The sequence below is a fragment of the Symphalangus syndactylus genome, chromosome 12 (genome assembly GCF_028878055.3).
Source record: "Symphalangus syndactylus isolate Jambi chromosome 12, NHGRI_mSymSyn1-v2.1_pri, whole genome shotgun sequence".
NCBI lineage: Eukaryota > Metazoa > Chordata > Mammalia > Primates > Hylobatidae > Symphalangus > Symphalangus syndactylus.
This window is the reverse complement of record NC_072441.2, coordinates 84,971,763-84,993,623: the sequence shown is the minus strand read 5'-3', so window position 1 is coordinate 84,993,623 and position 21,861 is coordinate 84,971,763. Positions and strand designations below refer to the sequence as shown.

The window sequence follows — 21,861 nt, the reverse complement described above, 5'->3', positions numbered from 1 at the left end:
CACCCCAAGGCCTAGTAGACCAGATTGATCAGCTTCTGTCCCTGAGAGTCCCCCAGGCTGACCAAGAGGAACCCAACGACAGTCCCATAGGCAGTAATGTGCTCCCCCATTGTTGAACTGGTGCCTCCACTTAGCAATCTTGTTTTTAACATAGTTGACTTCTCCCCTGACACTATTCGTGTTGTCTATGTTGTTATTTTAGATGCTTGCTGAGCAAGAAAGGTTAAAGATGAGTTAATAGGGCTGGGCACCGTGGCTCACACCTGTAATCCCAGCACATTGGGAGGCTGACGTGGGTGGATCATTTGAGGTCAGGAGTTTGAGACCAGCCTGGCCAATATAGTGAAACCCTGTCTCTACTAAAAATACAAAAATTAGCCGATGTGGTGGCACGCGCTTGTAATCCCAGCTACTTGGAAGGCTTCGGCAGAGAATCTCTTGAACCCAGGAGGCAGAGGTTGCTGTGAGCCGAGATTGTGCCACTGCACTCCAGCCTGGGCGACAGAGCAAGACTCCATCTTAAAAAAAAAAAAAAAAAAAAGGGTTAATAGGGATGAGTGAGCCAGCCTGAAGGGGATAGGTAGGATTGAGGGTAGGTGGCTGGGTAGACCTGGGAGCTCATGCTGGCAACTCGTAAAACATGGTCATGGCCCCAGAAGGACTCCATTCTACTGCATCTCTTCCCTCTCTTAGGAGCTGGGCCTGGTGGAGCTTCTGGAAAAGGAGGAAGTCCAGGCTGGTGTGGCTGCAGCCAACACAAAGGGTGATCAGGAACAAGCCAGTAAGTCATCTGCAGGTCTGAGGCCTGCTCTGTGCGTATCTCTGGCTCTTTGAAGAGTATCCCACCTCTTTGCTGGCTTCTGTATTGGGCAGTACACACTGCTGCTGTTTCCAGCCTGGCTAGGAACTTCTCCCCTCACATAATCTGCTCTATTCCTGCTGCCTGGGGGGACACTACAGATAAGTTCATTAAGGCCTTAGAGATAATGACATGCCAGTACTGCACTGGGCTGTTCTCCTGGGGCAGGCAGTTTTCTCCCAGGCAGTTTGCCTGTAATTTTGACAGTTTCAACCTGCTTGAATTCCTTTGGCTTCTGAAATGTAGTAATTTTCCAGAATATGAGCAAAAAACTCAACTTCTCAGTTTCCCTTAAAAACATTATATACAAATGTAATTTCTTTTTTGTTTGTTTTTGTTTTTGTTTCAGACAGAGGCTCACTCTGTTGCCCAGGCTGGAGTGCAGTGGCACAATCTTGGCTCACTGCAACCTGCACCTCCTGGGTTCAAATGATTCTCTTGCCTCAGCCTCCCAAGTAGCTGGGTTGACAGGCACCTGCCACCATGGCAGGCTAATTTTGGTATTTTTAGTAGAGGTAGGGTTCTTCGTGTTGGCCAGGTGGGTCTCAAACTCCTGGCCTCAAGTGATCTGCCTACCTTGGCCTCCCAAAGTGCTGGGGATTACAGGCGTGAGTCACTGACCAGCCACAAATGTAATTATTTATTACAAGAATGTGAGTTAGTAATTGTCTTCCTCCAAGAGATCTATCTGCACTGCAAGTATGAAGAGAAACAGTGCTGAGGCAAAATGCAGTAGCCTGTGGACACTAGACCTGTTACAGCTGCTTGCCTTAGTCTGGACTTGCTGTCAGGTTTAGAGGTTGCTCAGTAACCATTTACCTTTGTCTAAGAGAGCTTTCCGACATTCACTAGCTTTCAGTAGCCCCCAGGCCACTCCTGACTGGCTGCTTTCCTAATCCACTCAGTTCATTCCCGATTGCTGCTGCCAGAGTAATCTCTGAAGCACAGATCTGATCTTATCTCCCTTGTTGAACATCTTCAGACCTTCATGGGTTCTTCCATTATCTAGCCCACACTTTAGTCCTATCTCCTTGTCCTGGCAGATAAGACCTTTCCAGAGTTAGTCCCCAGCTCTTCTGTTCACATTCCATCCAATTCAGCCGAGCAAATGATCTATTCTTCCTAGATTGCCCTCCAGCCTTTCCCATCACTGGCTTCTGGTCCTCTGGTTTACATTTCTCCCACATTCTCACCTGTTGATGAGCAGGTGAAAACATTCTCCAGAGCTGTCTCCAAGGCTTCCTCCTCTGTGAAGTCTTCTGCTCTCTCCCAGGCAGAATCCCTTCTCCCCTGCTCTGCCATGGCATTGTGTGGGAGTGGGGGAAGGTGGACTTCTAACTTGACATTGACAGCAGTGCACTGTAGGTACTTTCGTATCCTTAGTTCTTCCCAGTAGATTGTGCTCTCCTTGATGTCAGTGCCCGTATCTGCTTGGCATTTTGTAAGCCACAGAGTTTGTAAACTCAGACTACATTGAGGCACCACAGCCCCTTTTAAGCTTACTACTGCCCTTTGCAGCAAACGGCTCCACCTTGGAGCTGGTTCCTTATTCCTCTCTGCTGTCATCAAGCCTTGGTCCCTAGAGCCCCCTGACTAACCTCATCTAAGTTACGCTCCATAGCCACCTGTCAATCTTGTGCTCACCACCTTAGGAACTCACCCTCTGCCATGACAGCCACTCTGTGTTACATGCTGAGCTACTCAATTTCTAGGCCTGACAAATTGCTTCTTACAGAGCCTCTTCTTAAAGCAACCCAGCCACATTTCTTCCTGAACATTTAGAAATGCATTTTAAACCTAGCAGATTTTTGAGAGCAGTTGCAAAGCCATTTCCCCACCAAGATCCCCCGGCGGAGCCTAGTTGGTCAGGAGAGTGGAGATGCCACTGAATGCCCAGCCAGTACAACCTGTTGCTCTCCTCCCTTGCAGTGCTCCACGCTGTGCAGCGGATTAACAAAGCCATCCGGAGGGGAGTGGCGGCTGACACTGTGAAGGAGCTGATGTGCCCTGAGGCCCAGCTGCCTCCAGTGTACCCTGTTGCGTCGGCTATGTACCAGCAGGAGCTGACAGTGCTCCAGCGGCAGCAGCAGGGGGTAAGCCCCAGAAATGTAGGTCTAGCTCTGCAGTCCCCATGCAGCTGGAGGGATCAGGACAGGCAGCCCAGGCCACCCTCTTGTGAGTGCGATATGAGATGCTGGCACGAGATTAGGATGGGGAAAGAGCTACCATCCCTGCCTTACTGAGCATATTTTAATAGCCAATACCTTGAGCAAACACTGCTTTACATACTCATTTAATCCTTGAAAGGACCCTATGAGGGAGGCATTCTATTTTAGAGATGGGGAAACTGAGATGCAGAGGTTAAGTCACTTGCCCAACACAGCTGTGAGTGCCAGTACTGGGAGTGGATGCAGAAGCCCATGCTTTGAAGCACTTCACTGTCCCACCTCATCCCAATTCGTACTTCTTCTCTGACAGTAAAGTGACAGGGCTCTCACTTAGGGACTTTCAGTCTGTTGGAGGAGTTAGAATACACCTGAGGGTCCAAATAGAGACACAGGGAGAGAAGAGCAGATGACATAGGTGGAAGAAGTCTTCAGACCAAGGAAATGGAGGAAGCAGAGCTGGGAAGGCTTCCTGGAAGAGAATCAATAGAGAACTACACCCACAGCAGGTGTTTATAGAGCATCTACTCCCAGCATGACTTGGATACAGGCTCAGCCCTCAGGAAAGGCACAGTCTCAACATAGGAATGACTATGTACAAGGAAGCATAAAATAAGTACTAAGAAGTAAAGCATTGTGACTAAAGTTGTGGACTTTTGAGCCAGGCTGCGTGAGTTCAAATCTGGCTCTGCTAGTTCTTAGCTATGTGACATTGGGCAATTTAATTACTTTCTCTGCTGCTCAATTTCTTTGAATATGAAATGGGAACAATAATATATTTACCTCAGGCTATAGGATTAAATAAGGTAACATATTTGCTTAGAGAAGAACCTAAGAGAAGAAAGTAAGAACCTTAGAGAAGAAAGTAAACTTTAGCTATTAACATTATTGTTGTTGATATTCACAACATTCTGTTAGGAGAAAATAGGAAGGGGGCTGGGTGTGGGGGTTCACGCCTATAATCCCAGCACTTTGGGAGGTCCAGGCAGGCACATCACTTGAGGCCAGGAGTTTGAGACCAGCCTGGCCAACATGGTGAAACCCATCTCTACTGAAAATACAAAAATTAGCCAGGTGTGGTGGTGGCACATGCCTGAAATCCCAGCTACTCCAGAGGCTGAGGCTCAGAGATCACTTGAACCCGGGAGAGCCAAGATTGTGCCACTGCACTCCAGCCTGGGCCACAGAATGAGACTCTATCTCAAAAAAAAAAGAGAAGAAAATAGAAAGGGTGCTCTAGACAGAGGGCACAGCATAAGCAGATGTTTGAAAAGCAGAAGAAGGACAGGGCAGGGAAATGGGGCTGGTGGCTTCTTGGGTGTGCGGTACAGTGCAGTGTGGAGGCGACCACTCCATTTTCATCTCTGTATACCCAGGGCCTAGTGCAGTTCAATTTTTTTTTTTTTATTTTAAGACAGGGTCTGACTCTGTCACCCAGGCTAGAGTGCAGTGGCGTGATCTTGGCTCATTGCAACCTCCACCTCCTGGGTTTAACCGATCCTCCTGCCTCAGTCTCCTGAGTAGCTGGGACGACAGGTACGTGCCACCATGCTCAGCTAATTTTTGTATTTTTAGTAGAGACAGGATTTTGCCATGTTGGCCAGGCTGGTCTCAAACTCCTGAGCTCAAGCGATCTGCCCACCTTGGCTTCCAAAGTGCTAGGATTACAGGTGTGAGCCACTGCACCCGGCTAATACAGTTCTTGATATGCAGTAGGGACCAATGGGAGCTGGTAGAGCTTACTTGTTAAGTGTGGGCTTTGAAATCAGACAGCTAGTTTTGACTTACATTATTGGTCATGGGCTCATCCATGAAATGGGGATATTAATGGTACTATGTTTCTATTGTTGGCTTATTATGAAAATTAAATGATAATGTGTGTGAAGTACTTATAATTGAGCACATAGTAAGTATTCTCAAGTGTTTTGTATGATGATTATTAGTGAGTGAATCAGGCCACTGGGGTTTTGGGATACAGACTCTGGGATATTCAAGAACCTTGGGGGCAGGATGGTGAATAGGCCTTTAGACCCTTCACCTGCCCACTTGGGAATTGGCCCTCCCACCCATTGTAGGAGCTTGGCCAGGAGGAGCTCTTCGTGGCTGTGGAGATGCTCTCAGCTGTGGTCCTGATTAACCGGGCCCTGGAGGCCCGGGATGCCAGTGGCTTCTGGAGCAGCCTGGTGAACCCTGCCACAGGCCTGGCTGAGGTGGAAGGAGAAAATGCCCAGCGGTGAGAAAGGCTTAGCCACACATTGGGAGTGAGGGATGGGGGAATGCAGCCAAGACTGAGCACTCTTCTGTTGGAGACTTGCCTTGTGCATGATGTCCCATTCTTGGGCCCAGGCCCACCCTCTGGGTCTGTTCACAGTTCCTTGGCCTGTGTTTCTTCCTGGGAGTGGATGGGGTCACAGTCATTCCTCTTTTCTTCATTGATTCATTCTTTCCTAGCAGATGTTTGAGTACTGACCCATGTGCCAGATATTACTCTAGGCGCTGGGAAACAGCAGTGAACAAAACACTCTGCTCTTGTCAAACTTACATGCTAGTAAAGGGAGACAGATGATTAGAAAAGAAGATGAGGTGGCTGGGCGCAGTGGCTCATGCCTGTAATCCCAGCACTTTGGGAGGCCGAGGCGGGAGGATCACTTGACGTCGGGAGTTTGAGACCAGCCTGACCAACAAGGAGAAACCCCATCTCCACTAAAAATACAAAATTAGCCGGGCATAGTGGCGCATGCCTGTAATCCCAGCTACTCTGGAAGCTGAGGCAGGAGAATGACTTGAACCTGGGAGGTGGAGGTTGTGCTGAGCCAAGATCATGCCATTGCACTCCAGCCTGGGCAACGAGAGTGAAAGTCTGTCTCAAAAAAAAAAAAAAGAAAGAAAAGAAAAAGAGGCGTAGAGAAAAATAAAATAGGGCAAAGTGGGTAATGGGTAGAGACATAGTAGGGACAGTTTTTCTGTTTTACATAATGTAGACCTCTTTGCTGTGGAGGTCATTTTGAAAGAGACCTAAAGGGCATAAATGATTGCCATAAGGCTATCTGGGGCAGAGGCCTTGAGAAAGCAATGTGCATGGTGTGTTCAAAGAACACCAGGAAGCCAGTGTGGTGGAGTGAAGTAAGGAAGAAAGAGGAGTGGGAGATGAAGACCAAGTAGCCGAGGCCAGACCATGTAGGACTCTGGTTTTTACTCTGAGTGAGGAAGGAAGCCGTGGGAGGGTTTTGAGCCAGGAGGGAGTTGATCTGACCTACTTCGTTTTTTTATTTTTAGAGACAGGGTCTTGCTCTGTCACCCAGGCTGGAGTGCAGTGGTGCAATCACAGCTCAGGGTCTTGCTCTGTCACCCAGGCTGGAGTGCAGTGATGCAATCACAGCTCAGGGCCTTGCTCTGTCACCCAGGCTGGAGTGTGTGGTGCAATCACGGCTCACTGCATCCCTGAACTCCTGGGCTCAAGTGATCCTCCCGAGTTAGCCTCCCAAGTAGCTAGGACTACAGGCACATGCCACCATGCCTGGCTAATTTTTTAATTTTTTGTAGAGATAGGATCTCTCTATGTTGCCCAGGCTGGTCTTGAACTCCTGGGCTCAAACTATCCTCCCATCTTGGCCTCCCAAAGTGTTGGAATTACAGGCGTGAGCCACCGCGCCCAGCGATCTGATCTACTTAACAGGATCTTTCTGGCTGCTGTGCTGAGAATTGACTGCAGGAGTACAAGGGGAAAGCAGGGAGACCTGTTAGACAGCTATTGGAGTAATCCAGGCAAGAGATGATGGGGGCTTGGCCTTGGGCGGTAGTGGAGATGGGGAAAAGGAGTCAGATTTTGGATACATTTTGAAAGCAAACTGATAGGATTTGGTCATATAATAGATATGGGGTAGAAGAGAGAACAGAATTAGGTATGACTCCAAGATTTGGAGCAAGATGGGAGAGACAGTGGGACACACAGGTTAAGCAGGGGAATCAGTTCAGATGTGAGCTGTTGGGTTTGAGGTGCTTGTTAGACATTTACTTGGAAATCACAAGGAGCTGGCTGGGATAAATGAATGGGCTGGAGGTGTGCTTTCGGGAGCATATGGTGTTAAAGTCATGAGATTGGGTGAGATCACCTACGATGTAAGTATGGAGAGAGAAGAGGTCTGAAGACTGAAGATTGGGATGCTCCCATGTTTAGATGTCAGGGAGGAACCAGAAGAGGTGTCTCAGAAAGAACAGCCTGTGAGGCAAGAAGAGAACTAAAAGAGTGTGGTGTCCTGGAGGTCAAGTGAGGAAAATCGTTCAACTGTTTCCCCTGACTTCTGGCTGATAATTCACATGCTACTCACCTCTCTGCCCTTCACCCCACTGCCAGTTACTTCGATGCCCTGCTGAAATTGCGACAGGAGCGTGGGACGGGTGAGGACTTCCTGAGCTGGAATGACCTGCAGGCCACTGTGAGCCAGGTCAATGCACAGGCCCAGGAAGAGACTGACCGTAAGTATAGTTTGGAGCTGGGTGGAGATGGCCCAACTTAGGCAGTCCTGTCCCTTAGCCATAAGTCTAGGGGCCCCCCGCCCACCTAGATCTCTCTTTCGTAGGGGTCCTCGCAGTCAGCCTCATTAATGAGGCTCTGGACAAAGGCAGCCCTGAGAAGACTCTGTCTGCCCTACTGCTTCCTGCAGCTGGCCTAGATGATGTCAGCCTCCCTGTTGCCCCTCGGTACCATCTCCTCCTTGTGGCAGCCAAAAGGCAGAAGGCCCAGGTGAAGTTAGAGCTGGCTGGGTTGGTCATCAGAGCAGGAAGAACATTCTCTGTGGGTTGCACTGTACCCAGTCTGGCAGAGCTCTATTCTGATGGACACAGTGGCTTCTGGGTGGGGGTGAGGGGAGCGTTCCAATCTGGTAAAGAAGGATGGCCCCGTTGCCAGGGCAGTGGGCAGTCCATGGGAAGAGCACAGGCCTGGGAACCAGAGAACCAGGCTGGATTTCCCACTCTGACCCTTAGTGACCATGTGACCTTGAGCAAATCCCTTGATATCTCTGAGCTCTATTTACTCATCTGTAAAGTACTGCCTACCCTGGTCCTACCCAGCTCCCAGAATGAGGGTGAAAATCAACTGAATTGACAAATGGGGCAGGGTTCTGAATCTGAAATGCCCTGAGTATATTGCAGTAGAGAGTGGTTGAGAGCTCAGGCTCCTGGGCCAGACTACTGGAGCCTGCGTCCTGGAAGCTTGACCCTGCGTCCTGGAAGCTTGACCCTGCACGTGTTACTTAACCTCTCTGTACCTCTGTTTCATCACCTAGAAGCTTGTGGCAGTAAAGAGCGTATCTCATAGTTACGGGGTGTAAGTGAGATAATATGACAGTAGTACTAGCTAACATCTATTGAGTCCTCACTCTGTGCCAAGCATCGTTTTATGTGCTTTACAAGTATTAATGCATAAGAAAGTGCTTTAGAATACTGCCTGGCACATAGTCAGTACTCAATAAAATGTTAGTTTACAAAGTCTATTATTAATGAGGAGAGTTGGGAAGGAGTAGAATCTGGGGTTTTGTGAGGCAAGGAAGAGTTCAAGCCTTTATCAGTCTGACAGTGTGGCAGGCATGGGCTTACTTGACCTGTGGGCTCATGTAATCTTCCCACTACCTTGTCAGGTAGAGGAGTGCGGAGCAAGAAAAGGAAAGAGAAGGTAAAGGTCAGGGTCAGGATTGGCCTGAGAAGGTGTGCAATGAGGCATGGCGAGTGGGGTGTGGGGGCAGGTAGTTGGAGCCTCCAGTGTGGGCTATCCCTGGACATGGTTGAGGCACAAGAGCAGGGAATTGAGCTATTGAGAAGGTGGTGGATGCTGAGGGTTTAAGGAGCTATGCAGAGCCTCTGTGGTTCCGGAGGTGCTGTGGCCAAGCCAAGTAGACCTGAAAGCCCAGTAAGAAAAGAGAGCCTCCTGAGCCTGGCCGCATCCCAGGGAACCACATGCAACACATGCCCACACACAGGGCAAAGAGCTGAGTGGAGATTGCTGTCCCTGTGGCTCCCAATGCCTGCCTGCAGTTTGGTTCCCTTGCGCATCTTGGCCTGGGAACCTAGAGAGACTAGCTTGGGGTCTCATCTTTTTTTTCTCCCTCAATCTGCCAGGTGACGGGGGATCCTGGAGCTGTGCTGTGGCTTGAGGAGATCCGCCAGGGAGTGGTCAGAGCCAACCAGGACACTAATACAGCTCAGAGAAGTAAATGGACTGGGTGGGGGACCCTGGGAGGGGAGGGATAGTGATGTGGGCTCAGCAGCAGCCCAGATAATCAGGCAGCCTCCCTGGTCACCTCCCTCTCCCTTCAACCTCTGTGGGGAGGCAGGCCAGAGTCAGAGCAGGAGGGCTGCTATTCAGACTGCAGGATGGATTTCCTAGCAGTCAGCGGGGCAGGAAATTCTCAGGAGGTGAGAATCCATAGTTCACCCGCTGCCTCCCTCTATGCCTTCCTGTGGACACTTTGCCTGTAATGTGGGCATGTGAGATCACGTGGTAGTCAGAAATCCCATTTCTGCTGGTAGCTTGAGTTTGGGTTCCAACAGTCAATCAGCTCTGGCTAGAAAATGTTTAGACTTGGTGTGAGAGAAGAGGAATTGGCAGTAGTTTGAGGAAAACAGGCAGACTCAGTGCAAATAGACAGGGGTGTGCTGTTGTGTGGTGCTGGTAGTGTTAGTTCTCAGTGGCTGGGGTCTCTCTGTCCATCTGTCTGTCTGCTAGTGACTGGAAGGCAGATGCTACAGCAGCCATTCCCACCTCTTAGGCTCTCTTCTCCTAAGAAACTGTCCCAGGGTCCTCTGCCCATATCCTGCCTTTATGCTACTTTTTTGAGACAGGGTCTCACTCTGTCACCCAGGCTAGAGGGCAGTGTATTGTGATCTCCATTCACTGCACCCTCTGAAGCAATCCTCCCACCTCAGACTCCTGAGTAGCTGGGAGCACAGGCATGCACTACCATACCTGGCTAATTTTTTTTCTTTTTTTTTTTCGAGACAGAGTGTCTCTCTGTCACCAAGGCTGGAGTGCAGTGGTACAATCTTGGCTCACTGCAACCTCTACCTCCCAGGTTCAAGTGATTCTCGGGCCTCAGCCTCCCGAGTAGTTGGTATTATAGGCGCCCACCACCACAGCTGGCTAATTTTTGTATTATTATTAGGCACAGGGTTTCACCATATTGGCCAGGCTGGTCTCGAACTCCTGACGTCAGGTGATCTGCCCACCTCGGCCTCCCAAAGTGCTGGGATTACAGGCGTGAGCCACAGTGCCTGGCCAATTTTTGTATTTTTTTATAGAGATGGGGTTTCGCCATGTTGGCCAGGCTAGTCTCAAACTCCTGGGCTCAAGTGATCCGCCTGCCTCAGCCTCCCAAAGTGTTGGGATTACAGGCAGGAGCCACTGCTCCGGGACTTTATGCTTCTGTTCAAGCTGATTTTCCTTTTATCAAGCCCCAACTCAGCCTAGCCCCATGCTGCCTCCCTCAGGAGTGCTTCCTTGACTGCTGCTGCCTTTCCCTCGAAGCACAGTTGCATACTGCTGCTTTTCATGTATGTGTCTCTGTCCATCCTGGGATGTTCCCGTCTACTCCTTCAGAAGGGTGATTTTGTGTCCTTTTTCATGGAATCTGTCCCTAGTGGACAGGCCAAGGCCCATGGGAGGGACTCAGGGGAAGGACTGACTGCTCTCTCCTGATGCCCCTGTCAGTGGCTCTTGGTGTGGCTGCCATCAATCAAGCCATCAAGGAGGGCAAGGCAGCCCAGACTGAGCGGGTGTTGAGGAACCCCGCAGTGGCCCTTCGAGGGGTAGTTCCCGACTGTGCCAACGGATACCAGCGAGCCCTGGAAAGTGTCATGGCAAAGAAACAGCATCCAGGTAATGGCCCCAACCTGACCCTCCTCTTCGCTGCCTGTCCCAGCCACCCCTTGCCTGCTCTGAACCTTCTCTACTTGCTTGGTTTCTGCTTAGCAGACACAGCTTTCTGGGTTCAACATGACATGAAGGATGGCACTGCCTACTACTTCCATCTGCAGACCTTCCAGGGGATCTGGGAGCAACCTCCTGGCTGCCCCCTCAACACTTCTCACCTGACCCGGGAGGAGATCCAGGTTGGCAGAGCCCCTGCAAGGGTAGGGGATCTTGGATAGGAATGTCCTGAAGAAGAGGCTCCCACTCCCCAAAAGACCACAGCGTCTCTCTCCTGCCTCCACAGTTAGCTGTCACCAAGGTCACTGCTGCCTATGACCGCCAACAGCTCTGGAAAGCCAACGTCAGCTTTGTCATCCAGCTCCAGGCCCGCCTCCGTGGCTTCCTAGTTCGGCAGAAGTTTGCTGAGTATTCCCACTTTCTGAGGACCTGGCTCCCAGCAGTCATCAAGATCCAGGTGGCAGGCTCTGGCTTTCTCAGTCTTCAGGGTCTGGGCTTATCTGGGCTCCAGGGTATCCACCCTGCTTCCTTTTTACTGACATGGGAATGATCTTTCGGCCTCTGAATAGTAGTGGTTAAAAGCATAGGTTCTGGAGCCAGACCATGTATGTTTGAATCCCAGCTCTACCACCTCTTAGTTGTGTGACCCTGGAAAATTATTTACCCTCTGTCCATCAGTTTCCTCACTGGTCCCTCAGTCTTTTCGTCTGAAAAATGGGGATAACGATAGCACCTACCTTATAGAGTTGTTATGAGGATTAAGTTAGGTAATATCTCAAGTGTTTATAAATTGTGCCTGGGAGGTAGGTAAGAACATGGTAGAAGTTACCATGCTATTTATATCATCATCATCACTATCCAGAGAGTGAGAGCTGCTTCTTAGCTTCCCCAAGGGAAGAGTGAAATAAGATTTAGCTGGGCGCAGTGGCTCATGCCTGTGATTCCAGCCACTCAGAAGGCTGAGGTGGGAGGATTACATGACAGGGTCTCACTCTGTCACCCAGGCTAGAGGGCAGTGTACTGGCTGAAATGAGCTATAATGCCACCACTGCACTCCAGCCTGGGCAACAGAGTGAGACCCTAACTCTAAAAATGTGTGTGTGTCTGTGTGTGTGTGTGTGTGTGTGTGTGTGTGTATGTGTCTGTGTGTGTGTGTCTGTGTATTTGGTAAGACGTCAAGGCTTAGACACCAGGAGGGCTCGAAGGGGTGGTGGTGGTTAAACAGAAAAGGGGTGGAATATCCTTTAGGAAGAGAATAGCCTTCTACCTTTTCTCTCCTACCAGCCCTTCCCATTTTTATTCTTCCAACCCGTGGATGGTCCAGTGTGGCCTCTGAGACTGACTTATAAGTAATTGAGACATGAGGCTGGTAGGGAAGATAGCCAGAGGCACTGTGCAAGCCAGGAATGATGGCAATTGAGCAGATACCTTCCCAGGCAGATGTGATCTGGAGGGCCTCGTGGAGGTGCTGGCAATGTAAACATGCTTTCACAAACTTCTTTGAATGCCAAGAGCAAGGGTGCGAGATGGGTGCAAGGCCCACGGGTGAGTAATCACATCTCTCCCCTCACAGAAATTGGAGTACACTTGGTGTTAGACATTGTGATAGGAGAGACACAAAGACTCCAAGGGACACAGAGGACTCCAAGGGAGACAGATGTGCAGACCGGGACTGGCAAATGGCCCTTGATTATGACTGAGGGTGTTGGGGGGTAATTGAGAGCTCAGGCTTTGGGGTCAGAAGCTAGAGTTTGCCTCCTGGTCCTACCACTTCTGGGTCATATGACATTGGGCACCTTACTTATGCCCTCTCTAGCACTCAGTTTCCTCATTCATAATGATGATACTCACCTCATATGTTGATTAGGAGGACTCAGTAGGAAAATTACATGTAGCACTTAGCGTGGTAAGTGCTCCATTGATGGGAGCCATTATGAGATTTTGTTTTCAGGGCATTGGTCCCAGAACTCAATACAGAACTTTAGTGATCTGTATTTAGTGGTCTGAATCATAGGGATTTCTCCCTCCTGAGCCCAGTCTGGAATTTCACACTAACCACACCAACAGTGGGAGAGAAGATGGAGTCAGAGGGAACATTTGTCACTAGTACCAGAGCTGTGTGGGCTGTGGCCTGGGTCCTGGGAGACAGAGAAAGAGAGAGGTAGCCCAGAGCCTTGAGCCTCTTGCCCGGGGAAAGGAAAATCCAAAATGAGGCTTCCTGGGTGTGCTGAGACTTTATCTCCTGAAAGCTCTGACCCTGGCCAGAACCCCATCCAGGGTCCTGAATTCTGACCAATTCAGAGGCCTTAAGGAGCCTGGTGGAGGTGGGGTAGTGAGTAAGAGCAGAGAGCAGACCACTCTGCCTTTTCCCACAGCAACTTTCCAGGCAGTACCTGGAGGAGGAAAGGAAAGAGTCCTGAGGGCAGAATGGAAATGGGGCTTCCTGACCTCTAGGCTCCAACGTGGACAGCTGGCATCATGGACCAAGCTATCCTCTTTTACATCCTATCCCAACAGAGGGGCCGTGTAAGCCTTGAGGGAAAGCTGGCAGAACTGGCTTTAGGAAGGGCTGGGGGCAACTGAATGAAAGGAGTTGCTCCCAAGTCTTACCAAACTGAGACAATGTCAGTGGTAGAGTATCTCCCAGGGCCTGTGCACTGAGAGATGCTGGACATGGGGCCTAAAAGACAGGAAGGGCCAAGCATGGTGGCTCACGCCTGTAACCTCAGCACTTTGGGAGGCCGAGGTGGGAGGATTGCTTGAGCCAAGGAGTTCAAGACTGGCCTGAGCAATATAGTAAGACCCCATCTCTACAAAACATAAAAAGTTAATCAGGCATGGTGACACATGCCTGTGATTCCAGCTACTTAGGAGGCTGAGCCAGGAGGATCACTTGAGCCCAGGAGGTTGAGGCTACAGTGAGCTGTGACAGCACCACTGCACTCCAACCTGGGTGACAGAGCAAGACTCTGTCTCAAAAAAAAAAAAAAAGACAGGAAGTATTTCAGTGGGTAGATAGGGCTGGGAACAAGGGTGAGTATAAAAGGTTCAGGGACAGAAAACCATAAGGCATGTTTACAAGAAAGTGAAAAGTCTGATGCATCTAGGATCCTTAAGAAGGTGGGGACCAGTGGCAAGTCAAATAGGGAATGTGGGGTCAGATGGTTGAGAACTTCTGGAAACAGGCTGGGACAGTCTAAGAGGTACTTTAGGAAAATTAATCCCACACAAGCTTGGAGAGAAAGGGAAAAGTCTCCTAGGAAGGAGACTGGAATTGAAGAGGGCCTTGAGATTTTAGAGACCAAAGGAGGCATGATTTGTGCAGATGTCGGTTGGGTCCTTTGCAGCAGATCAGCTAGGGGAGAGGCCATCAGCCTGACAGCTGAGTTACTGGGGACCTTGGTGGGAAGATTTGCTGAGAACTAGGGTCAGGAACTGGATTGTGTTGTAAAGAGAATGTGAGTTATGAGAGCATTAGTGACCTGCTGCCCAGGTGGCCGCGGGCAGAGATGGTGAGCACACGGCTCTGTGTCTGTACACACTTCTCATCCACACAACTGCATGCATTTCCAGACTGCTCTCTGCCCACTTTCTGTGCACATGAGGGAGGGTGGAGTGTGTGATAGGGTGTGGGTGGTCTGCATATGGGTGTATGAGTATATTTTAGGCTGATATGGTACATAGTTTGGTGAAGTTGGTGAGTAGGTGTATGCTTTATTATCTTTTAGGACTATATCTTATAGTTGAGTTTCTGTGAAGAGGTGTTGGTTAGAGGTGTGTGGGTATGGGTATGTGGGTGTTTGTTCTGGGACCAGGGAGTATGGCAGAGGGCATTGTTGGCTATGTGCAGCCATTTGGTCTTCCCCATGAAGTTGGAAGTTCTTTGAGAACAGGGCCACTTTCCCCTTCCCCCTCTATTGAACCGCCCCCTTCCATTCCCTGGAGGGCCCAGGACAAAGATTTTCTTAAAAGCCTCTCTGGCCAAAGGAGACCTGCTTGAGTTACTTCCCTTTCTCTCCTGATGTGCAGGCTCATTGGCGGGGTCATAGGCAGCGGAAGATTTACCTGGAGCGGTTGCAGTATTTTAAAGCAAACCTGGATGCCATAATCAAGGTAGGTACGGTGGTTTTGGCAGGCTCCTTTCTCTCGAAGGACCCTCTGAGAACAATCTTGTAGTCTTGTCACCTCCTTGTGACCTCTAGATTTGGCTGAATTGGCCTGAGACTGAGGGTGGGCCCCAAGCTGGAGCTGAGGCAGTGTGTTTCTTCTCCCAGATCCAGGCCTGGGCCCGGATGTGGGCAGCTCGGAGGCAATACCTGAGGCGTCTGCACTACTTCCAGAAGAACGTGAGTGTCACCTTGCTCCCCCTGCCCACATACCCAACCTTTGCCCATGAGACTAGAGCAAGGACAGTCAGCAACCCTTTTCCCATCTGTGTTTGTGGCAGGTTAACTCTATTGTGAAGATCCAGGCGTTTTTCCGAGCCAGGAAAGCCCAGGATGACTACAGGATATTAGGTGAGCTGCCTGATCCACCCTCCCCAGCTGTTGGGAGGGAGAGGACCCCATAGAGCCAGGCAGGTCTAGACATCCTTCTGCGACTGCACAGCAGGTAAGGGGAAGGTAGTCACAAGTTGTCTGTGCAGGAGCATGGAACAGGGGTTGTAACAAAAGCCCCCCTGCTCATCCCAATCACATATAGCCTTGTCACAGTGAAAGTTCTTCTAACCAGACTCTTTTTGTAACAGGCTTAGATTATCTACCTATTGCTACCACCAAAGCAGAAAGAAAAGGATCTTGCTTCTTTTCTTAGTGTTCAATCTTCTCCTCTCCAGACCTCTGTGGCCCAGCACAAACAAGGCCTGGTGAGGCACACAGAGTCTATTCTGTGGTGTGGGGAATGTGAGAAGCACCCAAGGGAGTGCCATCTTCCTGCTCCATATTCCCCATTAGTTGGGTGCTCATTTAAAGCTTTAAAGAGGTCCTTTCTGGCTCTTGTTCTTCAAGTTCAGAAGCCCAGCAAATGGCATCCCCTTCCTTTTTGTGAAATTGACAAGTAGTCCATTTCTACATATCACTTCTAGCCCCTGGGTTCCTGTAGCAGTAGGCCCCTTTCCTTCCTGACCTTGAGGCTGCACTCTTGGGCTTCTGGTGAAATGTCCTATTCAGGAATCCTCTCCTTCACCTCCTCAGTCCTTCTTCGCCCCTGTCCTGCCCACAGGGGCTTTGTCTGTCCCTTCTCTGGCCATGCACACTCAGGCCATCTGCTTTCTTCCCTCCTTCTTTCTCTCCTTCCCTCTCCCCAGCCTAGCCCATTCTATTTTGTCTCTGTGGTTACACTAATACCATTGTCCTGGCCATTCTTCATCTTCTTTTTCTTCTCTTCAGTTTATGGTTTTTCTGGAAGAATTTGTTTTTCCCTAGTACTGTCTCCTGACTTCACTGGCCCCCAAACTTTACTCAGAGCTCTACCATTTACTAGCTGTGTGGCCCTCGGCAAGTTACTTAACTTCTTTTTTTTTTTAATTGATTATTTATTTATTTATTTATTTGGGACAGAGTCTTACTCTGTCACCCTGGCTGGAGTGCAGTGGCACGATCATGGCTCACTGCAGCCTCAACCTTCCAGGCTCAAGCGATCCTCCCACCTCAGCCTCCTGAGTAGCTGAGACTGGAGGCGTACACCACCACAACTAGCTAACTTTTTGATTTTTTGTAGAGATGGGGGTCTCCCCATTTTGCCCAGACTGGTCTCAAACTCCTGGGCTCAAGTGATCCACTCGCCTTGGCTGCCCAAAGTTCTGGGATTACAGTCGTGAACCACCACACCCAGCCAATTAACTTCCTTCTCGCCCACTTTTCTCCTTTATAAATTGGACATAATGCTAATACCTATCTTGTAGGGTTGTTCTGAGGAGTTAATATGCTGTATTTCATCGAATCCAAGACGCCATGAATTGTCTTGGACTCTACCCTTCTTCACTCCTCAAAGATTTGTTCCCAGGCCAGGCACAGTGGCTCACACCCATAATCCCAGCACTTTGGGAGGCTGAGGCAGGAGAATCACCTGAGGTCAGGAGTTTAAGACCAGCGTGGCCAACATGGTGAAACCCTGTCTCTACTAAAGATACAAAAATTAGCCAGGCGTGGTGACAGGTACCTGTAATCCCAGCTACTTGGGAGGCTGAGGCAGGAGAATCTCTTGAGCCCAGGAAGCAGAGGTTGCAAGGAGCTGAGATCATGCCACTGAATTCCAACCTGGGCAACAGAGCAAGACTCTGTCTAAAAAAAAAAAAAAAAAAAAAAAAAAGATTTATTCCCCTACTATAGCCAGATTAGTCCATTAAACCTGTACATGTGATGATGTCACTCACCTCCTTAAGACTTATCATGATGCCCTGTTGCCTTGAGGATAAAGTCCAACCTCCTAACCACAGCTTTGGGGCTCTCTGTGATCCAGCCTTTCCCTACACCTCTAACCTCACTGACCTGCCCCTCACCACCTACACCTTCTGCACTGTGTTCCAGATACAGTGGACTTCCAGCACTCCCCACATTCACCCTCTCCACCTCCTTTTCACCGACATCAGGGGTGTCTCACCTCCTCCTTGCAGTGTTTCTTCACTCCCCAGGTGGGGTTGGGCAACCCACTTTTGTTTTCCCAAAGATCCCCATGCTTGCTCCTCTCAAAGTGCTAACTACATTGCAGTGAATTGTGGTTTATTTGTCTAGTTCCCCTACTAGACTCCCTTTAGGGACAGGGACTAGTTTTATTCATCTTCCAAATCTGACTCCTTCATTTATTACTAACTGTAACGTAGGGCAAGTTGCTTACCTTCTCTGAGTCTCAGAGTTATCATCGGTAAGAGAGGATAGTTATAGTGTACTGACCTCACAGGGGGTCTTAATTATGTAAAGCACTTAGAACAGGTTCTGTCTTATAGTAAACATTCTATGTATTAGTTGTTTTGTTGTTATTTCCAATAAATTAGCTCAGAGGCTTCTTTCTTTTTGCTCAAATACCAATTCCAAAGGTTATTCAAGGAGAATCACCAGCTAGCTCTGACCTCCCCTATATTATAAAGCCCACTGTCCATCCCGTCTACCTGTCCTTCCCGGTGTGTACAGACATTCCTGACAGAGGAGCACTGTGGGAGCAAGCAGGGCTGAGTGGTGGCTGGCAGGTAGGAGGAGGAGGAACAGGTTGGCCCAGCAGAAGTGAGTGGTAAATTGGGGTAGACTAGGGAGGTCTGGGAGGATAATCAGAAGGAGCTGTGGCTCTGGCTTTGGTGTCAGAGGTCCCTGGGATAGACCCAGGCTGGGGTGAATCAGAGGCATGGGAAGAGCAGCTATTATGTCATCTCCAGTTATAAGACAGGGAGCTCAGGGACAGGCCTGGCTAGGAGGCTACCCACTGCCCTCCACGTGCAAGCAGAACCAGTTAGAAGAGGACTGGCGTTGGGGACCTGCTGATCCCAAGCAGAATGGGGACTGGGGTGGGCTGACTCTGGGGCAGGGGCTGGCTAGGAGGCCTCTGATGAGGCATGGCTAATCCTGATGCCTCCTCCCTTCCTCCCAGTGCATGCCCCCCACCCTCCTCTCAGTGTGGTACGCAGATTTGCCCATCTCTTGAATCAAAGCCAGCGAGACTTCTTGGCTGAGGCAGAGCTGCTGAAGCTCCAGGAAGAGGTAGTTAGGAAGATCCGATCCAATCAGCAGCTGGAGCAGGACCTCAACATCATGGACATCAAGATTGGCCTGCTGGTGAAGAACCGGATCACTCTGCAGGTGTGGGGCCCACCCGTCCTCCCCTTCCTCAGATCTGCCTGCGTCTGGAGATGTGATGCTGACCATTCTCTGCTTGCTAATCAATTTTTTTCAAAATGGTGTGGATTTTATCACCTGACTCAGGTCCTTGTTCCAGTGGCCCTCTGCCATTCTAATAAATCATTTTGGGGGACCCATGACAGAGTAGAAAGAGCATGAGACCTGGAATCAGAATGCCTGGCTTTGCTGATTCCCAGGGATGGGGCTGTGAGTGCTCATTTCACTTCTAAGTCTGTTTTCTCATTAGCAAACTGGGAATAATGAGAATGTCCACCTCTCCAGGCCAAATATAGAGATAGATATGAAAGCTGTTTAAATCATAAATTACCATACAAATATGCAGTGACAGGGTAATAGTGATATAGTGATAGCTCCACCTCAAATGTGTGTAGCAGTCTAATAAGAAGAGATAGCGGCCGGGCGCGGTGGCTCACGCTTGTAATCCCGGCACTTTGGGAGGCCGAGGCGGGCAGATCACGAGGTCAGGAGATCAAGACCACGGTGAAACCCCGTCTCTACTAAAAAAAATACAAAAAAAAAATTAGCCGGGCATAGTGGTGGGCGCCTGTAGTCCCAGCTACTCGGAGAGGCTGAGGCAGGAGAATGGCGTGAACCCGGGAGGCGGAGCTTGCAGTGAGCCGAGATTGCGCCACTGCACTCCAGCCTGAGCGACAGAGCAAGACTCTGTCTCAAAAAAAAAAAAAAAAAAGAAAGGAGAGATAGCAAAAGCCAAATAGACACAATTCCTCAGCCTGGCAACCCAGTTCTCTTTAGGGACTCACTCCCATGACAGGAGAGGCACCAGATGGAGTCTCAGGGCACTAGGAGGGGCCCTTCCTCACCCTAGTACTGCTTCTGTCCCCCAGCTTATGCCTGTTCCTTGAACAGCAGAAAGCCCTGGCTCTTCAAGGCACTGATTCTAGACCATATGTTCTGTGCCCTGGGATGGCCTAGGCTAGTTGTATCACCCGCTCCTCCACCCCTGCAGGAAGTGGTCTCCCACTGCAAGAAGCTGACCAAGAGGAATAAGGAACAGCTGTCAGATATGATGGTTCTGGACAAGCAGAAGGGATTAAAGTCGCTGAGCAAAGAGAAACGGCAGAAACTAGAAGCATACCAACACCTCTTCTACCTGCTCCAGGTTAGCAGAGGACTTTCCAAGGAGAAGTCTCTCCCATCTCCTGAGGGTCTGAGACTTCAAGGCCTTCTTGTCTGTGCCTTTGGCACCATGCAAGGTGTCCTTTCCCATAATCTTAATTCCTTATCCCCAGGAAAAGAGACTACCTCTTCCCCTGTTTGTCTGTTTGTCTGTTACTAGCACCTGGAGAAAGTGTGGTAGTGCTTTCTCCATTCCAGATTTCCATCAGGGGAAAGCCTTTCCTTATCCTATCACTGGTCCTCGAAGTACATGGTCAGCCATTCCTGTCTCCCCTCTTGCTTGCAGACTCAGCCCATCTACCTGGCCAAGCTGATCTTTCAGATGCCACAGAACAAAACCACCAAGTTCATGGAGGCAGTGATTTTCAGCCTGTACAACTATGCCTCCAGCCGCCGAGAGGCCTATCTCCTGCTCCAGCTGTTCAAGACAGCACTCCAGGAGGAAATCAAGTAGGCTCTCCAGACACAAAGGAATGGGGAGAGAATGGGTTAAGAGATGCCCCTGTTGGCTCCTTCACAAGGTGACAGCTTGTTGAGGCTTAAGGGTAGAAATGGAATCAGAAGACCTCTTTTCTCTGCCTCCTGTGGAGAAACCGTAAAACGTCTGGGACAGCACAGTGGGAGGATATGGGCTGACTTGCTAACACAAAGGATGAGAGAGATATCAAGACATTCCTTAAGAGCGGGGACACCAGGGCAGGCTTTGAGAGCCAAAATCTCAAAAAGGAAAAGCAACGGTTTGTCCTACACAGAGGGAGAAGACTGATTTCAGTGACCTCTTAAACCACAGGTCAAAGGTGGAGCAGCCCCAGGATGTGGTGACAGGCAACCCAACAGTGGTGAGGCTGGTGGTGAGATTCTACCGTAATGGGCGGGGACAGAGTGCCCTGCAGGAGATTCTGGGCAAGGTTATCCAGGATGTGCTAGAAGACAAAGTGCTCAGTGTCCACACAGACCCTGTCCACCTCTATAAGAATTGGATCAACCAGACTGAGGCCCAGACAGGGCAGCGCAGGTGAGCACATGGGCAGAGGGAGAGCTCTCTTTGATCAGCTGTGTCTTGGACCCTACTGGGGAAGCTTGGGTGTACTTTGAAGGTGGCATATAAATAGGCATGCTGATTTATGCAAATATGACACCAGCTTTATAGGCATGCATAAAGTAGTCTTTTAGACCCCCTCTGATAATTAACATGAAACTGATGTAAATGACTCCAGACCTGGTGGGCTTAACATAAAATGAGTACAGATGAATATGCAAATGTGCTTAATTGCTATGTCAGTGCTTGCAAATGATGTGTCAAATTTGCTGGTAGTAGGGCTGGGCACAGTGGCTCACGCCTGTAATCCCAGCACTTTGGGGGGCTCAAGGTGGGCGGATCACCTGAGGTCAGGAGTTTGAGACCAGCCTGGCCAACATGGTGAAACCCTCTACTAAAAATACAGGCCGGGCGTGGTGGCTCACACCTGTAATCCCAGCACTTTGGGATACCGAGGCGGGCAGATCACAAGGTCAGGAGATCGAGACCATCCTGGCTAACATGGTGAAACCCCATCTCTACTAAAAATACAAAAAATTAGCCGGGCGTGGTGGCAGGCCCCTGTAGTCCTAGCTACTCGGGAGGCTGAAGCAGGAGAATGTCGTGAACCCAGGAGGCGGAGCTTGCAGTGAGCCGAGACTGTGCCACTGCACTCCAGCCTGGGCGACAGAGCGAGACTGTCTCAAAAAAAAATAAAAAATACAAAAATTAGCCGGGTATTGTGGCGCACTCCGGTAGTCCCAGCTACTCGGGAGGCTGAGGCAAGAGAATCACTTGAACCTGGGAGGCGGAGGTTGCGGTGAGCTGAGATCGCTCCACTGCACTCCAGCTCTAGGCAACAGAGTGAGACTCTGTCCCCCCGCAAAAAAAACAAAATTTGCTGGGAGTTA

General features: G+C 49.8%; 1 protein-coding gene across 5 annotated transcripts in view; it reads left to right on the top strand.

Annotated features, from left to right (window-relative positions):
- The window catches only part of IQGAP3 (IQ motif containing GTPase activating protein 3), a 46,972-nt gene that overhangs the window by 11,950 nt on the left and 13,161 nt on the right, over positions 1 to 21,861 (top strand). For 4 of the 5 annotated variants that reach the window (XM_063624865.1, XM_063624867.1, XM_063624866.1 and 1 more), the window contains 16 exons: positions 694 to 781; positions 2,789 to 2,952; positions 5,100 to 5,257; positions 7,379 to 7,500; positions 7,605 to 7,768; positions 9,142 to 9,232; positions 10,730 to 10,897; positions 10,991 to 11,130; positions 11,235 to 11,405; positions 14,978 to 15,061; positions 15,223 to 15,294; positions 15,396 to 15,465; positions 18,527 to 18,735; positions 19,763 to 19,915; positions 20,219 to 20,382; positions 20,723 to 20,947. In XM_063624865.1, the coding sequence (XP_063480935.1) occupies positions 694 to 781; positions 2,789 to 2,952; positions 5,100 to 5,257; positions 7,379 to 7,500; positions 7,605 to 7,768; positions 9,142 to 9,232; positions 10,730 to 10,897; positions 10,991 to 11,130; positions 11,235 to 11,405; positions 14,978 to 15,061; positions 15,223 to 15,294; positions 15,396 to 15,465; positions 18,527 to 18,735; positions 19,763 to 19,915; positions 20,219 to 20,382; positions 20,723 to 20,947 (2,243 nt within the window). The remainder of the gene's footprint in view (positions 1 to 693; positions 782 to 2,788; positions 2,953 to 5,099; positions 5,258 to 7,378; positions 7,501 to 7,604; positions 7,769 to 9,141; positions 9,233 to 10,729; positions 10,898 to 10,990; positions 11,131 to 11,234; positions 11,406 to 14,977; positions 15,062 to 15,222; positions 15,295 to 15,395; positions 15,466 to 18,526; positions 18,736 to 19,762; positions 19,916 to 20,218; positions 20,383 to 20,722; positions 20,948 to 21,861) is intronic. The other variant, XM_063624864.1, reaches the window with a different exon arrangement.